Below are 13,607 nucleotides of genomic sequence, written 5' to 3'. Positions count from 1 at the left end.
CTTTTGTTTTAGCATTCGAGGTGTTTGGAATAACCTACCAAATTGTGAAGTGCCTTTTTCAAACGGTCGCCGGTAAAATTAATTATTAATTCTAGTTTAAAAAGCATCTTCGTGTATTTTTTTTGAAAAAGTAGTTTCTAAAAGCTTCGCTGGAGTAGATATGATACGAATATTTATTTCACTGTTCAATATTGAAGGTATGTTAAGATTTTTTTCTTTAATCGCAGTAGGGTCCTGTGACCACGTTTTTTTGGTCGTTTAATATATACACATAGCAATTTTTTTGCGTATTTCATGCTAAAACATACAAATTTTAGTTTATTTATATAGTTTTGAGTAATTTTACAAAACAGTTTTAATATATCTTCTAAATTAATATTAAAATGTAATTTATTTTGGAATGTTTTGGTTAGGTTATGTTTTATGTTTCATAAATACATAAGATGAGTAATGAAGATATTTCAAGGCATTCAGTTATCACCAATTACTTACTTCACAAAGGTTTTATACTCTAACTAAAATGAATAAGCTAAAATGTACATAATATTGTCTTCGGTTACCGCGATAGTTACTCATGAAATAAAACTATGGAAACCTTCACCCGTCACCCGTTGACCACGAACGCTGTAAAGAGTTCGAAACGTCGGGATGTATTTTAAATTCATTATACGCGATTTAATCCGTTTCCATAGTTTTATTTCATAAGATGTACATGTTTATATTTTAATTAAGAGTTTTGGGGTTAACTTCATACATTATCAAAACAAAGTATAAATGACTTCTAAATTATTTATATCTCAAACTCCTATATAAAACTTCACACTCAAATTATAAATTCTGTACATATACTACTAAAATCTAGTTGAAAAATTCACTGAAAATCTTTAAAACTGTTATGGTTATTGAAATAGGCTGAGAGCCTGGGAGTTGGTTGATGGAAACACTGTAGTCAGTTCTGGTGTATAGGTGTATTATCTCCTAACACCCCCCTTAATACTCAAGTACAGTTCCTTATATATACTTAATCTACGTGACAGAGGCAATCCCTTATCGTATGGAGAGGTGGTTTATCTGTATTCAATCACTACTACGTTGTCTACGTGATCAACGTGTAGGAATGTCTACTAGCCTATCACATTATCAGCTTAGTTATGTAGGTAACCATATTCCATACTTTAAAATTAATTAAATACATGAGATATTTGTGCCAAATAACATACATTTATTATAAGTTCAAAAACTGTCTTAATAAACAAATTTCTTTGTCTTACACAATGTTTTGTAAACATTGCTCAATCTTTTGTAGGTAAATATTATGTCATACTAGCTTTTGCCCGCAGCTTTGCTCGCGTTAGAAAGAGACAAAAAGTAGCCTATGTCACTTTTCATCCCTTCAACTAACTCCACTTAAAATATCATGACAATTTGTTGCTCCGTTTTTCCGTGAAGGACGGACAAACAAACAGACACACACTTTCCCATTTATAATATTAGTATGAATTTGAAACTATTTATTTTTAATACGATTTGACAACCAGTCTGGCCTAGCGAGTAGTGAGCTAGTTTTCTATGTATATAAGTATTTGTATATTATTATTTATTTATTATTCAAATAAGTTACACAGCATAACAGTAAAAACTAAGGCACTGTGAAACTAAAAATAAAAAAAGAACAATATATATATAACATATTAAAAAAAATACAAAACAGAGAGAAGAAAAAAATACAATATTCTATATTATATATATGTATAGTTGTCTGAGTACCCACAACACAAGCCTTCTTGAACTTACCGTGGGATTCAGTCAATCTGTGTAAGAATGTCCTATAATATTTATTTAATTATAATAATTTTTGACAACCGGTCTGGCTCAGTCGGTAGTGACCCTGCCTAAGTATTGGTGTGATGAGCACAGATATTTGTTCCTGGGTCATGGATGTTTCCTATGTACATAAGTATGTATTTATGTATTTACGTATGTATATCGTCGCTTAGCACCCATAGTACAAGCTTTGCTTAGTTTGGGGCTAAGTTGATCTGTGTAATGTGTCTCCAATATTTATTTATTTATTAATTTTAAAAAAAGAAAAGAAAAGAAAGAAAAAATATGTAATATATAAATACTTAAAAAAAAAAATCCATGACCCATGACCAACTGTGCTCATTACACAAATACATGCCCTTAACGGGATTCCAACCCAGGACCGCAAATATGCCACAAGGCCCACAAGTAAGATACAAATTGATTATGTCAAAATAACATTAATGTTTCTTGTTAGCTACAGAATATCGTTACTACTTTTAAAAATACTTGTATCTTTGTCTGTCAATGAAAAGAAAATTGTAGTAAGTATGTATGGAATGCATATAGACTTACTGCATTTTAACTTTGAGGAACAGCGTGAGATACGAGATTTTTTAAAAGTAGTGACGATATGATACATCGCCGTAAAATAGGTATACATATTTGAATACTCTCTATATTTTTATTTATTTATTATTTGAATACAGCATTATATTATATCAAAGAGGATCATGTATTATAGAGAGTTACTGTCAAATTAAAATATGTAATCACAGTGCATAGACTGCCATCTCTCGACACAAACTTAAAACATTTAAACCTCACTTTTGACAATTTGGCCCATATTCTAAGCTTGATATGTGTTATAAAATTTAAAAAAAACCCCCGACCGCGACCTAGTGGACCGATTTTCATGAAACATGGCTAAGAACACTCCCGACTAACTCAGCTTTCAGATAAAAAAAACTGAATCAAAATCGGTTCATCCGTTCGAGCGCTACGATGCCACAGACAGACACACACACAACAGACAGACAAACAGACAGACAGACACGTCAAACTTATAACACCCCTTCCCATGACCCCTTCTTTTTTGCGTCGGGGGTTAAAAATGACAAATATTAATATTAGCGCCATCTAGCCGAGCGTCCCCCAAAGGTGTAACGCCATCTAGGCCACCGTGCCTTCTTTTATATGGTTCTGAGGTACGTTTTTTTCTTAGACAGTAGCTGTCAGTACACATAGTTACATATGTCTTTGATTATAGGCATCAAGGAGACAGTTGACTCAGCATTTTATTGCAGTATGAATGTGAGGCAAATTTCATTAATGTTATTACAATTATTATATTCGCAAGAATGGGAACAAATCAAATTATTTTTAACAAATATTTTGATTTGTGTTTTTAAGTAGTCACACTCACTCCTTGCGTTATCCCGGCATTTGCGACGGCTCATGGGAGCCTGGGGTCCGCTTTGACAACTAATCCCAAGATTTGGCGTAGGCACCAGTTTTACGAAAGCGACTGGCATCTGACCTTTCAACCCGAAGGGTAACTAGGCCTTATTGGAGTTGTCCGGTTTCCTCACGATGTTTTCCTTCACCGAAAAGCGACTGGCAAATATCAAATGACATTTCGCACATAAGTTCCGAAAAACTCATTGGTACGAGCCGGGGTTCGAACCCGCGACCCCCGGATTGAAAGTCGCACGCTCTTACCGCTAGGCCACCAGCGCTTCTTTTTTAAGTAGTCACACTACTGTATATAAATTAAATATCGAAATAAGATGTCATATATTAAAGAAAAAATTACGGACACCACCAATGGCGAAGGCCGGATTCGAACCGGCGTCTTTTAGCAATCCGGGCCAAACGCCATGAACCCCTAGGCCACCTCGCCACAGCGGAAGCTGTCGAAATTTAGCAATGTCGTTATTTAGCAATCCGGGCTAACGCCATGATCGCCATGGTGGTGTCCGTAATTTTTTCTTTTATTCTAATTGCAAGTAGGTATTACATTTTTTTTTACGGGTTTGTTTCATGAGTAATTATCGCGGTAACCGACAAGACAATATTAAGGTAAATCATTATTATTGCTTACAGATCAACCATGACTCCAGTCTGAAGACTGTAATTTGTAGCAGAAAGAAAGCAGCACCGTGACCACGATGTTTCAGAAACCAACCTTCGGAGCCAACTCTTCAGGCTTCGGTGAGTAGGTTTACATATACCATGGTATTGATAAAGGCCACAGATATAGGAAGGTCAAGTAGCACTAGACCCTACTAATAGTGTTGTGTTCCTGCCGGTGAGTAAGGCTGCCAGAGCTCAATGACGGTGCGGTGTGCTGGTGACGGAAGGACCTACGGAACTAATTTGTTCCGTCTATTGTCCTTTGAGTCGTCGGCAACCCAAACCCTCCTTAGAATTTGTACACTCTTTTTTGCTGTGTACTTAACACAGCAAAAAGGAGTGTACAAGTTTCTAATGGGTTGGTAACGCGCACGTGACACTCCTTGAGTTGCAGGCGTCCATAGGTGACGATGACCGCTTTCCACCAGACGGTCCGTATGCTTGTTTGCCACCGACGAAGTATTTAAAAAAAAAAGGAGATTGGACAACTGGACTGTCGCAAGTTCTTGAAACCACACGCACTTGTATATGGACGCTCCTATGGGATTATTCCTCAATACACGCGCATGATTTTCATGTCTGTGTACATGCGAACTAGGCTTGTGTCGTTCACGAACTGTGAACTGTTAGGAATAAAATCCCATCAATGACCGAAATGAACTGAATCTTTCCGTGCTCTGAGAATCGGTCTTTGCTCATTTAGTTCAGTATAGGATCGGCGAACGCGAGCGGTTTGGATCAAGAATGAGCGTGTGACTGCGCCGACCGAGAGCGAGCGCTACTTAGCAGAGCAACAAAAAAAAAAACAAGTTTTCATATTAAACTTCGGTTATTTACAACCTTTCGGCCCGGAATGTTACTATCTGTTGACTATTCGTACCATTTTGACACTATTTGGTCCCATTCGTTCTGATCTTTCCGACCGCAGTGGTCACTGGTCTGTCTGAACTAAATGAGCAAAAGACCTAAAAGAGCGAACTAGTTCGTGGGAGCGATTGAACGAGATCGGAGCGCTCCGATCAACAAACGAAACGGCACAAGCCTAATGCGAACGACTAGCGAGTCGTGTTATCATGCACGCATATTTCAAAACTTATAACTTATAACAAGCCAAAAAAGCAAAACTTTAAAGCACATGATAATTTATTATAACATTCTTATTAACCCCCGACGCAAAAACGACGGGGTGTTATAAGTTTGACGTGTCTGTCTGTTTGTCTGTCTGTCTGTGGCATCGTAGCTCCCGAACGGATGAACTGATTTAGGTTTAGTTTTTTTTTCGTCTGAAAGCTGAGTTAGTCGGGAGTGTTGTAAATAGCCATGTTTCATGAAAATCGGTTTACTATGTCGCGGTCGCGGTCGCGGTCGAAGGTTTTTCAAAATTTTAACTTTGTGGTTAGGTTAGTTTTAGTTTCGGAGAAGGAAACAGTCAAGTAGTCAATCTCGATTTTAGAAACTGACGTAATAATTATTTGTCGCCTAAGTTTGCCTTTTCACACTAATTTTATGAGTTGCTCTTTGCTCTCTTACGTTACAAATTCTCAAATTGAAGCGAGCCCCTCTTTCAACTTGAGCTCCAGTTTTACCTCTTAATACATTGTTCAAATATTGCAGGCTCCTTCAATGCTGGCGCTACCACTTCGTCCCCCTTCGGCGGGGGCTTCAAAAGTACCACCAACAGCGCCTTCGGAGCCCCGCCTGCCTTTGGCGCCGCCGCTCAACCAGCCACTGGTGGTGGTAAGTTATTGTATACATTGGCCAATTCATACAGTTTTTTGTTCAACACAATCATGGCCCGTGTGGTGATGGGTTAAGAATTTCACCACCGCCTTTCTTCCCGGGTTCCCCTTGTTTTGGCATAATTTTACAATCGAGAATTCTTTTTGGCATAATCTATATTGGCATAATTCACCTTTCGCATAATCTGTTATGGCATAGTATAGTCACGCATAATTTGTCTAGGCATATTTTTGTTTGTCCGAATATATTTCATGCATAAAGGTTATTCGCCGAATGGTTTTTATGCATAAATTATTTCTGCATAACATGGTTTAGTGGAAATTTACTACGCAGAATTTTTATCATAGGTAATACTACTATATTAATGTTGCAGTTCTAACCTAACCTAACCGAAATTCTTGACAAAATGTTTTATTTGTTGAGGCCGCAGTTCTAACCTAACCAAACCGACTCTCTTAACAGCATTTAGTATGGGTGGATATTCTGATTTTAAGAAATATGCCAAATACAATTATGCGAATTAATTTTATTCATAAAAACAATCGGCGTAAACAGAATTATGCGAACTTATTTTCGGACAATGTGTTATTTGTATTATTTTCGATTATGACAAATAAGTTTTCTGCCAAATTAACATTCGGCGAAAATCGATTATGCGAAGTCTGTTATGCGAAAATCGTTTCGGACAATTAAAGTTATGCCAAATAAAGGGAACCCTTCTTCCCGTGGGTGTCGTAGAAGTCAACTGTGGGATATGGGTTAAATTGTGGCGTAGGCGAGAGGCTGGCAACAGTGGCAACCTGTGACTGCAATGTCACAATTTGGATTTCTTTCAACCCCTTTTTGCTAAGAGTGGCACTGAAACGTAGTATTCATGTACTCTGCCTACCCCTTTATGGGATACAGGCGTGATTATATGTATGTATGAAGAATATGCATAAAAATGTATAAAGAAATATGGCCCAATAATTTAGTTGAAAAAGGTTTATAAAAATATCTTTGTAGCCATTAGCCGGATCCTGCTTATCAAAGGTTCAAAGATTGCTGTAAACGGGACATGCAATCTTTTAGTATAAACCTGGACAGGAGACGCGCTAGCATGAGAGCTTGTTCCTCCGTCCCCATTTCACCTTAGGACCACCAGACAATCGGCAATGCGGCATCGCTTCACGGTTAGTATTCCAAAAATACGCACTAAGCGTTTCGCCTCAACATTTATTTTGCGAACCGCCAAGGAGTGGAATGCCCTGCCTGAGTCTGTGTTTCCACATGAGTACAATCCAGGTCTCTTTAAATCAAGAGTTAGGTATCTCATAGGTAAGCGTGCTCCACCGTAGACCGCATCATCACTTACCATCAGATGTGATCGTGGTCAAACGTCTACCTATTCATACTAAAAAAAAAGACCTGAATGGCGCCGTGACTTATCCGACGAGGTGACGCAGCACGCAAAACCTGGTTTGCCATGAACGAAACAATTATACGAAACAAGTCAAAACCTGCAAGACGCGCCCTCTCCCTGCTTAAATTAGATAGATAGATAGATAGAATACTCTTTATTGGCACACCTCAGCAAGAGATACAGAAAAAAGATACAGCGGAGACAAAACAAATGATTATAAATAGAGGCAGACAACAGGCGGTCTTATCGCTAAAGAGCGATCTCTACCAGACAACCTTAAATTGTAGGTATTGTAGGTAAAATTCTGCTGGCCGGATACCGAATATTCGGCCGATACTTAAGCCGATATTCGGTATCCGGTATCCGGCCAAACAACTATCTGTTGCATCTCTACTAATGAGTGTAGCCGTTGATGCTCCTCTTTAGGAAGGGTGACTAATTTTCAACTTTAAGTACCCATATAGGTTATGGGTATTCAGTTTTTGCTTTACAATTCAATAAAATTTATTTTCCCAGGTTTGTTTGGGTCAACCAACACTTCAAGCGGAGTCTTCGGCACAACTAACACATCTGGGTTTGGTTCCGGAGGGGGCTTCGGAGGGTTCGGAGCCAGCTCGTCCACCGGAGGAGGCCTGTTTGGGGCTTCGCAGCCTGCCCCGCTGTTTGGAGCTCAGCAGCAACCATTCCAGGCTAAACCAGCTGGTAATACAAACAGTATTTCATTTGTGATCACAAACAGAAAAAACACAAGAAGGATAAAGTTCTATGAAATGCTCTGATCTCAGCAAGCTGCTGGCGGCTTCCAGCAGCAATCTTTCGATAAGATCAATATTAAAGTAGTAAATAGCAAATTTTTATAGCAAGTGCAAAGAAGGTTGTCAGTGTTGTCAGTCTGGTCCTTGATGTCTTATGAAACTGTTGCCAATATTAGACGACTGGTCTGGCCTAGTCTGGTCTGGCCTAGTCGGTAGTGGTGAGTCGTCCTGCTATGCCGCGGTCCCGGTAAAAGGGCATTTATTTGTGTGATAAGCACAGATTTCTATGTATATAAGTATTTGTATATTATATATTTTTTAGGGTTCCGTACCTCAAAAGGAAAACGGAACCCTTATAGGATCACTTTGTTGTCCGTCTGTCCGTCCGTCCGTCTGTCAAGACCCTTTTTCTCAGGAACGCGTGGAGGTATGAAGCTGAAATTTATATCAATTACTCAGGTCTACTGTCCCTTGAAGCTGTGAAAAAATCAAACTTCTAAGCCAACGCAATCAAAAGATTCAGCCGTTTATGCCGCAAATTTTCGACACTTGCAAGGGAATCAAAACCTACAGGGTGCTTCCCGTGAACTCAGAATCTTGAAATTTGGTACGAAGCAACGTCTTATAGCATAGATAAAGGAAAAATTACGAAAACCATAAATTTTTAGTTACATCACATAATATATTTTTTTTTAATAATTTTAACCTTACTACCCATTTCCTCATAAACGCGTAGAGGTATTAAATTGAAATTCATACCAAATACTCAGGTCTATAATACCTTTAAGCTGTAACAAAATCAAACTTCTATGTCAACGCAATCAAAAGAAACAGCAATTTAAGCTGCATATTTTGAAACTCGCAAGTACTTGCAAGGGAATCAAAACCTAAAGGGTACTTCCAGTCGACCTAGAATCTTGAAATTTGGCATGAAGCAACGTTTTATAGCACACATAAAGGAAAAATTCCGAAAACCTTAAATTTTTAGTTACATTACAAAATATATATTTTTTAATAAATATAAACTTATTACTTTTTTCCTCATGAACGCGTAGAGCTATCAAGTTGAAATTCATATCAAATGCAGGTTTGTACGGAACCCTCGGTGCGCGAGTCCGACTCGCACTTGGCCGGTTTTTTTGCTTATACCATGAACACAAAGTTCAAAGTAGTTCTTGTGTATTTATTACTTTTATTCTCCAGGCTTCGGATTTGGTGCAACATCCACAAGCACGGCTGGTACCACTCCGGGTTCGACCTTATTCGGTGCTGCGCCCGCGACAGGCGGCATGTTCGGGCAACAACCCGCCATGGGTGGCACTCTCTTCGGTAACAATACCGGTAAGTATCTGATACCATGGACGGCACACATTTGTTTTGAAGTATGTTGCGACTTGCGATGTGGCTAAGACGATTAATTACGAATTGGTTGAATCGATTAGGCCCTATGTACAAGGAGGCGCTTAAACAAATATACGACTTCTGTCAACTTACTGAAATGTCATTGGAATCGAAATGACAGACTCTGCCACAGCACTAGTTTAAAAATGAAAATGAATTATAAATGACATAATAAGTAAATCCTGCGTGATAAATTAATATCGTAAAATACTCACTAACGAAGATCCGCAGAAATGTAACATGTGTTAGATTATGTTTAAAGTGATATATTGTTTTTAAGTACTTGATTTTTTTAAATATTATTACTGGATTTTATTTAAAATTTCATTAGGTGCAACTTGTTCGGGCAACAACCCGCCGTGGGTGGCACTCTATTCCGTAATACCAAAAGAAGATCGAGTATTATAGTGTTACTGTCATAGTAAAATGTGTAATCACAGTGCAGACTGCCGTCTCTCGACACAAGCTTAAAACTTTTGAACCTCAGTTTTGACAATTTGGCCCATATTGTTAGCTTGATATGTGTTAAAATGTCAAATATTAGAGCCATCTAGCCGAGCGTTCCCCAAAGGTGTAACGCCATCTAAGCCACCGTACCTTTTTCTCTATGGCTTTGAGGTACGATGTTTTCTTATACTTCCGTCTATACGGAGTTATGTCTTTGGTAACACTAGCAGTAAGTCATAGTAGCCGTTTCTGAAGACTCTGGGGGCTACCCCGAAAACCTATAATATAACGACTTCTACGGGTCGCGGCCCGAAAACGTCTGGCCATAGAGTCTTAATGAAAGCCATAATGTCCCAAGAAAGTCCCATGCCATTGTAGGAATCGAACTCTGTCTTCAGCTTACGCGGCTAACTTCCTTACTACTAGACCACCCGGGCACCAGGTGCCCATCCAAATAGGGATGACGACTAAATAAAAAAAATGACATTCTGTTTAGTCCGTCAGTTAGTTCCTCCAAAAATACTGAACAAATATTTTTCGCTTTTTCCAATAGGCAACTTGACTGTACTTAAAATAAAATATTTTATACCATGCACGAAATAAAGCATCAGAGAATTATAAGAAAAAGAAGGACAGAAGTTATTTTTAACTCCAATTTATATTTTCTAAATCAAATAGAAATATATTATACAGTAAATGAGTTGACCGTGACGTGACGTCACTCAATTCGATTTCATATTAATTCCACATTAGCAAGTCGTTCAAAATCGTTATGACAGTTCTTAAAAAGAAGCTGAGTTGACTAGGAGGAAAGTAGGCCTATTCAAGATGTTTAACTTTTTTTTCTGACTTTTTTTTCTACAGGGGGTTTCGGACAGCAACAAACAGCCAGTGGCACAGCTCACGCGAAATACAACCCAGTGGTGGGAACCGACGTGGTCGTCAAATCTGGGACCTCGCAGAACATCAACATCAAACACCATTGCATCACTTGCATGAAGGTACCGTGTTTTATTTACAACTAACTTTTGCCTGCGGCTTCGCTCGCGTTAGAAAGAGACAAAAAGTAGCCTATGTCACTCTCCATCTCTTCAACTATCTTCAAAAAATCACGACTAATAAAGACGGACAAACAAACAGATACACACACTTTCCCATTTATAATATTAGTATGGATAGTAGTAAGGTCACTACGGATAAGTTTGATTGACGACCGGTCTGGCGCAGTCGGTAGCACAGACCAACCCCTATAGACATCCTTTACAAGACGACTCGCGGTCACCAGCCTTACTTGTATTTGCCATGATATAAGCGCGGGCGCTCGCCGTGCCCGATCAGTAACGACCAAATAACCGACCCGAAAGCAGCTCGTGTTTTTCGCAATAAAAAAATTGAAAAAGGGTATTTTGATGCCTTAAAGATGTCCACCTATAGTGTGGAAAGGTAACAAGAAGATCAAATTTAAAAACAGACGGTATTACATTCCACAAATAAGTCATATTTATAATTTATTCAGAGCCGGCATAGGTCAACTTACACTGGCTATTTACGCGACTCCCTTTTCATCTGGCGCGACTGCCTGCCGTCCTTGAAACGACCAATCGCAGCGCGCTAAACACATTCCCCTCCCGCTCCTCGTGCCCCAAGCACTGGTGATTTGTAGCGCGCACAAAATTTACAATATTGGCACTCTATAGGAGGTTCTCTGTGGTCGGTAGTGACCCTGCCTGCTGCGCCGCGGTCTCGGGTGCATAATTCTGCACATCATCTTAGAAAAAGACCCTTTTACCCAATTTGGAGAAAATTCACGTTTGTACGGGACATGGGTAGACATTTTTATGGAATGCTCCTGTAGCAGCCGTGTGCCTTGCTTGTGTGATTGCGATGAGACAGATCGACTGGTCGCGTGGTACATGCGGTAACTGTGAGGTAACCGATAGCGGGTAGCAAGTGGGAAGTAGGGAGTGGCTATACTGTACGATAGTACTCTTTATTATGCTCTGGCACGGACGTCGTCGTCAAATCTGCGACTTCGCAGAACATTAACGTCAAACACCATTGCATCATTTCCATGTGTTTTAACCCCCGACGCAAAAAAGGGGCAGTTATAAGTGTGAAGTGTCTGTCTGTCTGTCGAAACTGGTGAACCGATTTAGATTTGTTTTTTTTTTTGTTTGATAGCTGAATTAGTCGGGAGTGTTCTTAGCCATGTTTGATGGAAATCGGCCAACTATGTCGTAGGTTTTTTCAAAATTAAAATTTTGTACTTGAGTTGGCCCCTTGTGGGTCACCACTAACGATTTAGGTTGGCGAAAGCAGATTCCACGCAGATAGGTTTGGGGAGACCCTTACACTATGAATAGAAAAGTAAAAGCATTTATTTATATTACGCGCCATGTTGCGGTATTAGCCTGTGTGGTGACGGGTTCAGAATTTCACCACCCCCTGTCTTCCCATGAGTGTCGTAGAAGTCGAGTGTGGGATATGGGTTAAATTGTGGCGTAGGCGAGAGGCTGGCAACCTGTCACTGCAATGTCACAATTTGGATATCTTTCAACCCCTCTTTGCCAAGAGTGGCACTGAAACTTAGTAGTTCATGTGCTGTGCCTACCCCTTTATGGGATACAGGCGTGATTATATGTATGTTTGTATGTAATTGAGTTGTAACAAATCCTTGAGTAAATTTATCGAATAAGAACAAGGTGCAACCGTTCCAAGTTTTCCAAGATGTCATGATATTTCTTCTTCCTCAGGAATACGAGAACAAATCGCTAGAAGAACTTCGTCTTGAGGACTACACAGCAGGCCGCAAAGGAGCGCAGGGTGGAGGGGTGTTTGGCTTCAGTCAGCCGCAAGAGAATAAACCACTGTTTGGTGGTTCCAGTAAGTTAATTACTATTGTCCTACTATTGTCCTTGAGTGCCCACACTGAGAGAAATTTGCATTGTGAATTTAACAAGTTCGACTTGTTGCGGTTTATCCGTTTGAATCAGCCAAACGTATGTTTAAAACAATATGTGTCAGGTTGTTTTTATAAAATCGACTTGTTGATTCAAATATATTGCCGATTCAAATGACAAGTAGCTTGTTGTTTGAACCAAAGAGCACGTAGGCGCTATTTTAACCAAAAAATTTGTTGAACGAACATGAAAACTGGTTGTATTTTCTCTCAGTGCACTGAAAAAGTACCATGGCCCAGTGGAAGATTTCAAAAACGCAGCGAGCGCATCCATTACCTACTTGGAGGAATGTACATTTAGATTATGAACTAGCTATAGTGTATATACAGTGTATTTGTAGTCTTAATTGCCATACGATAAATAAAAAATAAAGTAAGTTAATCTACTTATAAGCTTATTTGTACAATGAAGGTTGAGGGAGGCGATGGCTGAGATACGCGTTATACTCGTGAACGGGTGCTGTCTGTGAAGACCGGTCTGTTTAAGCTTACAGGGTTATTATACCTAATAAGTAACATTCATTCTGATTTATATTTCATTAGGACACTTTGTTCGGTTCTCGTTTGTTTCTTTTCTTTTAGTTAATATATATCAAAGAATTCAAAGAGGATAGAGTATTATAGAGAGTTTGACGACCGGTCTGGCGCAGTCGGTAGTGACCCTGCCTGCTGCGCCGCAGTCCCGGGTTCGAATCCCAATTCGGGCATTTATTTGTGTGGTGAACACAGATATTTGTTCCTGAGTCATGGATGTTTTCTATGTATATAAGTATTGATAAATTTACATTTTCTTCAAATTTGTTGACACCTACTGACATAATATAAGTATTTATATATTATATATATCGTTGTCTGAGTACCCACAACACAAGCCTTCTTGAGCTTACCGTGGGCCTCAGTCAATCTGTGCAAGAATGTCCTATAATATTTATTTATTTATTTACTGTCGAAGTAAAATGTGTAA

At 39.1% G+C, this 13,607-nt stretch overlaps 1 protein-coding gene across 1 annotated transcript in view; it reads left to right on the top strand.

Moving 5' to 3' along the window:
* Nucleotides 1-13,607, top strand: part of LOC125239512 (nuclear pore complex protein Nup98-Nup96) — a 79,546-nt gene that overhangs the window by 165 nt on the left and 65,774 nt on the right. The window contains exons 2-7 of the mRNA XM_048147126.1: nt 3,910-4,017; nt 5,554-5,676; nt 7,598-7,783; nt 9,040-9,177; nt 10,549-10,685; nt 12,438-12,567. Of these exons, the coding sequence (XP_048003083.1) occupies nt 3,975-4,017; nt 5,554-5,676; nt 7,598-7,783; nt 9,040-9,177; nt 10,549-10,685; nt 12,438-12,567 (757 nt within the window). The 5' untranslated portion in view covers nt 3,910-3,974. The remainder of the gene's footprint in view (nt 1-3,909; nt 4,018-5,553; nt 5,677-7,597; nt 7,784-9,039; nt 9,178-10,548; nt 10,686-12,437; nt 12,568-13,607) is intronic.

The sequence above is a fragment of the Leguminivora glycinivorella genome, chromosome 25 (assembly GCF_023078275.1).
Source record: "Leguminivora glycinivorella isolate SPB_JAAS2020 chromosome 25, LegGlyc_1.1, whole genome shotgun sequence".
Classification (NCBI taxonomy): Eukaryota; Metazoa; Arthropoda; class Insecta; order Lepidoptera; family Tortricidae; genus Leguminivora; species Leguminivora glycinivorella.
Note: the sequence above shows the minus strand (reverse complement) of the source record. Positions and strands in the feature narration are given on the sequence as shown.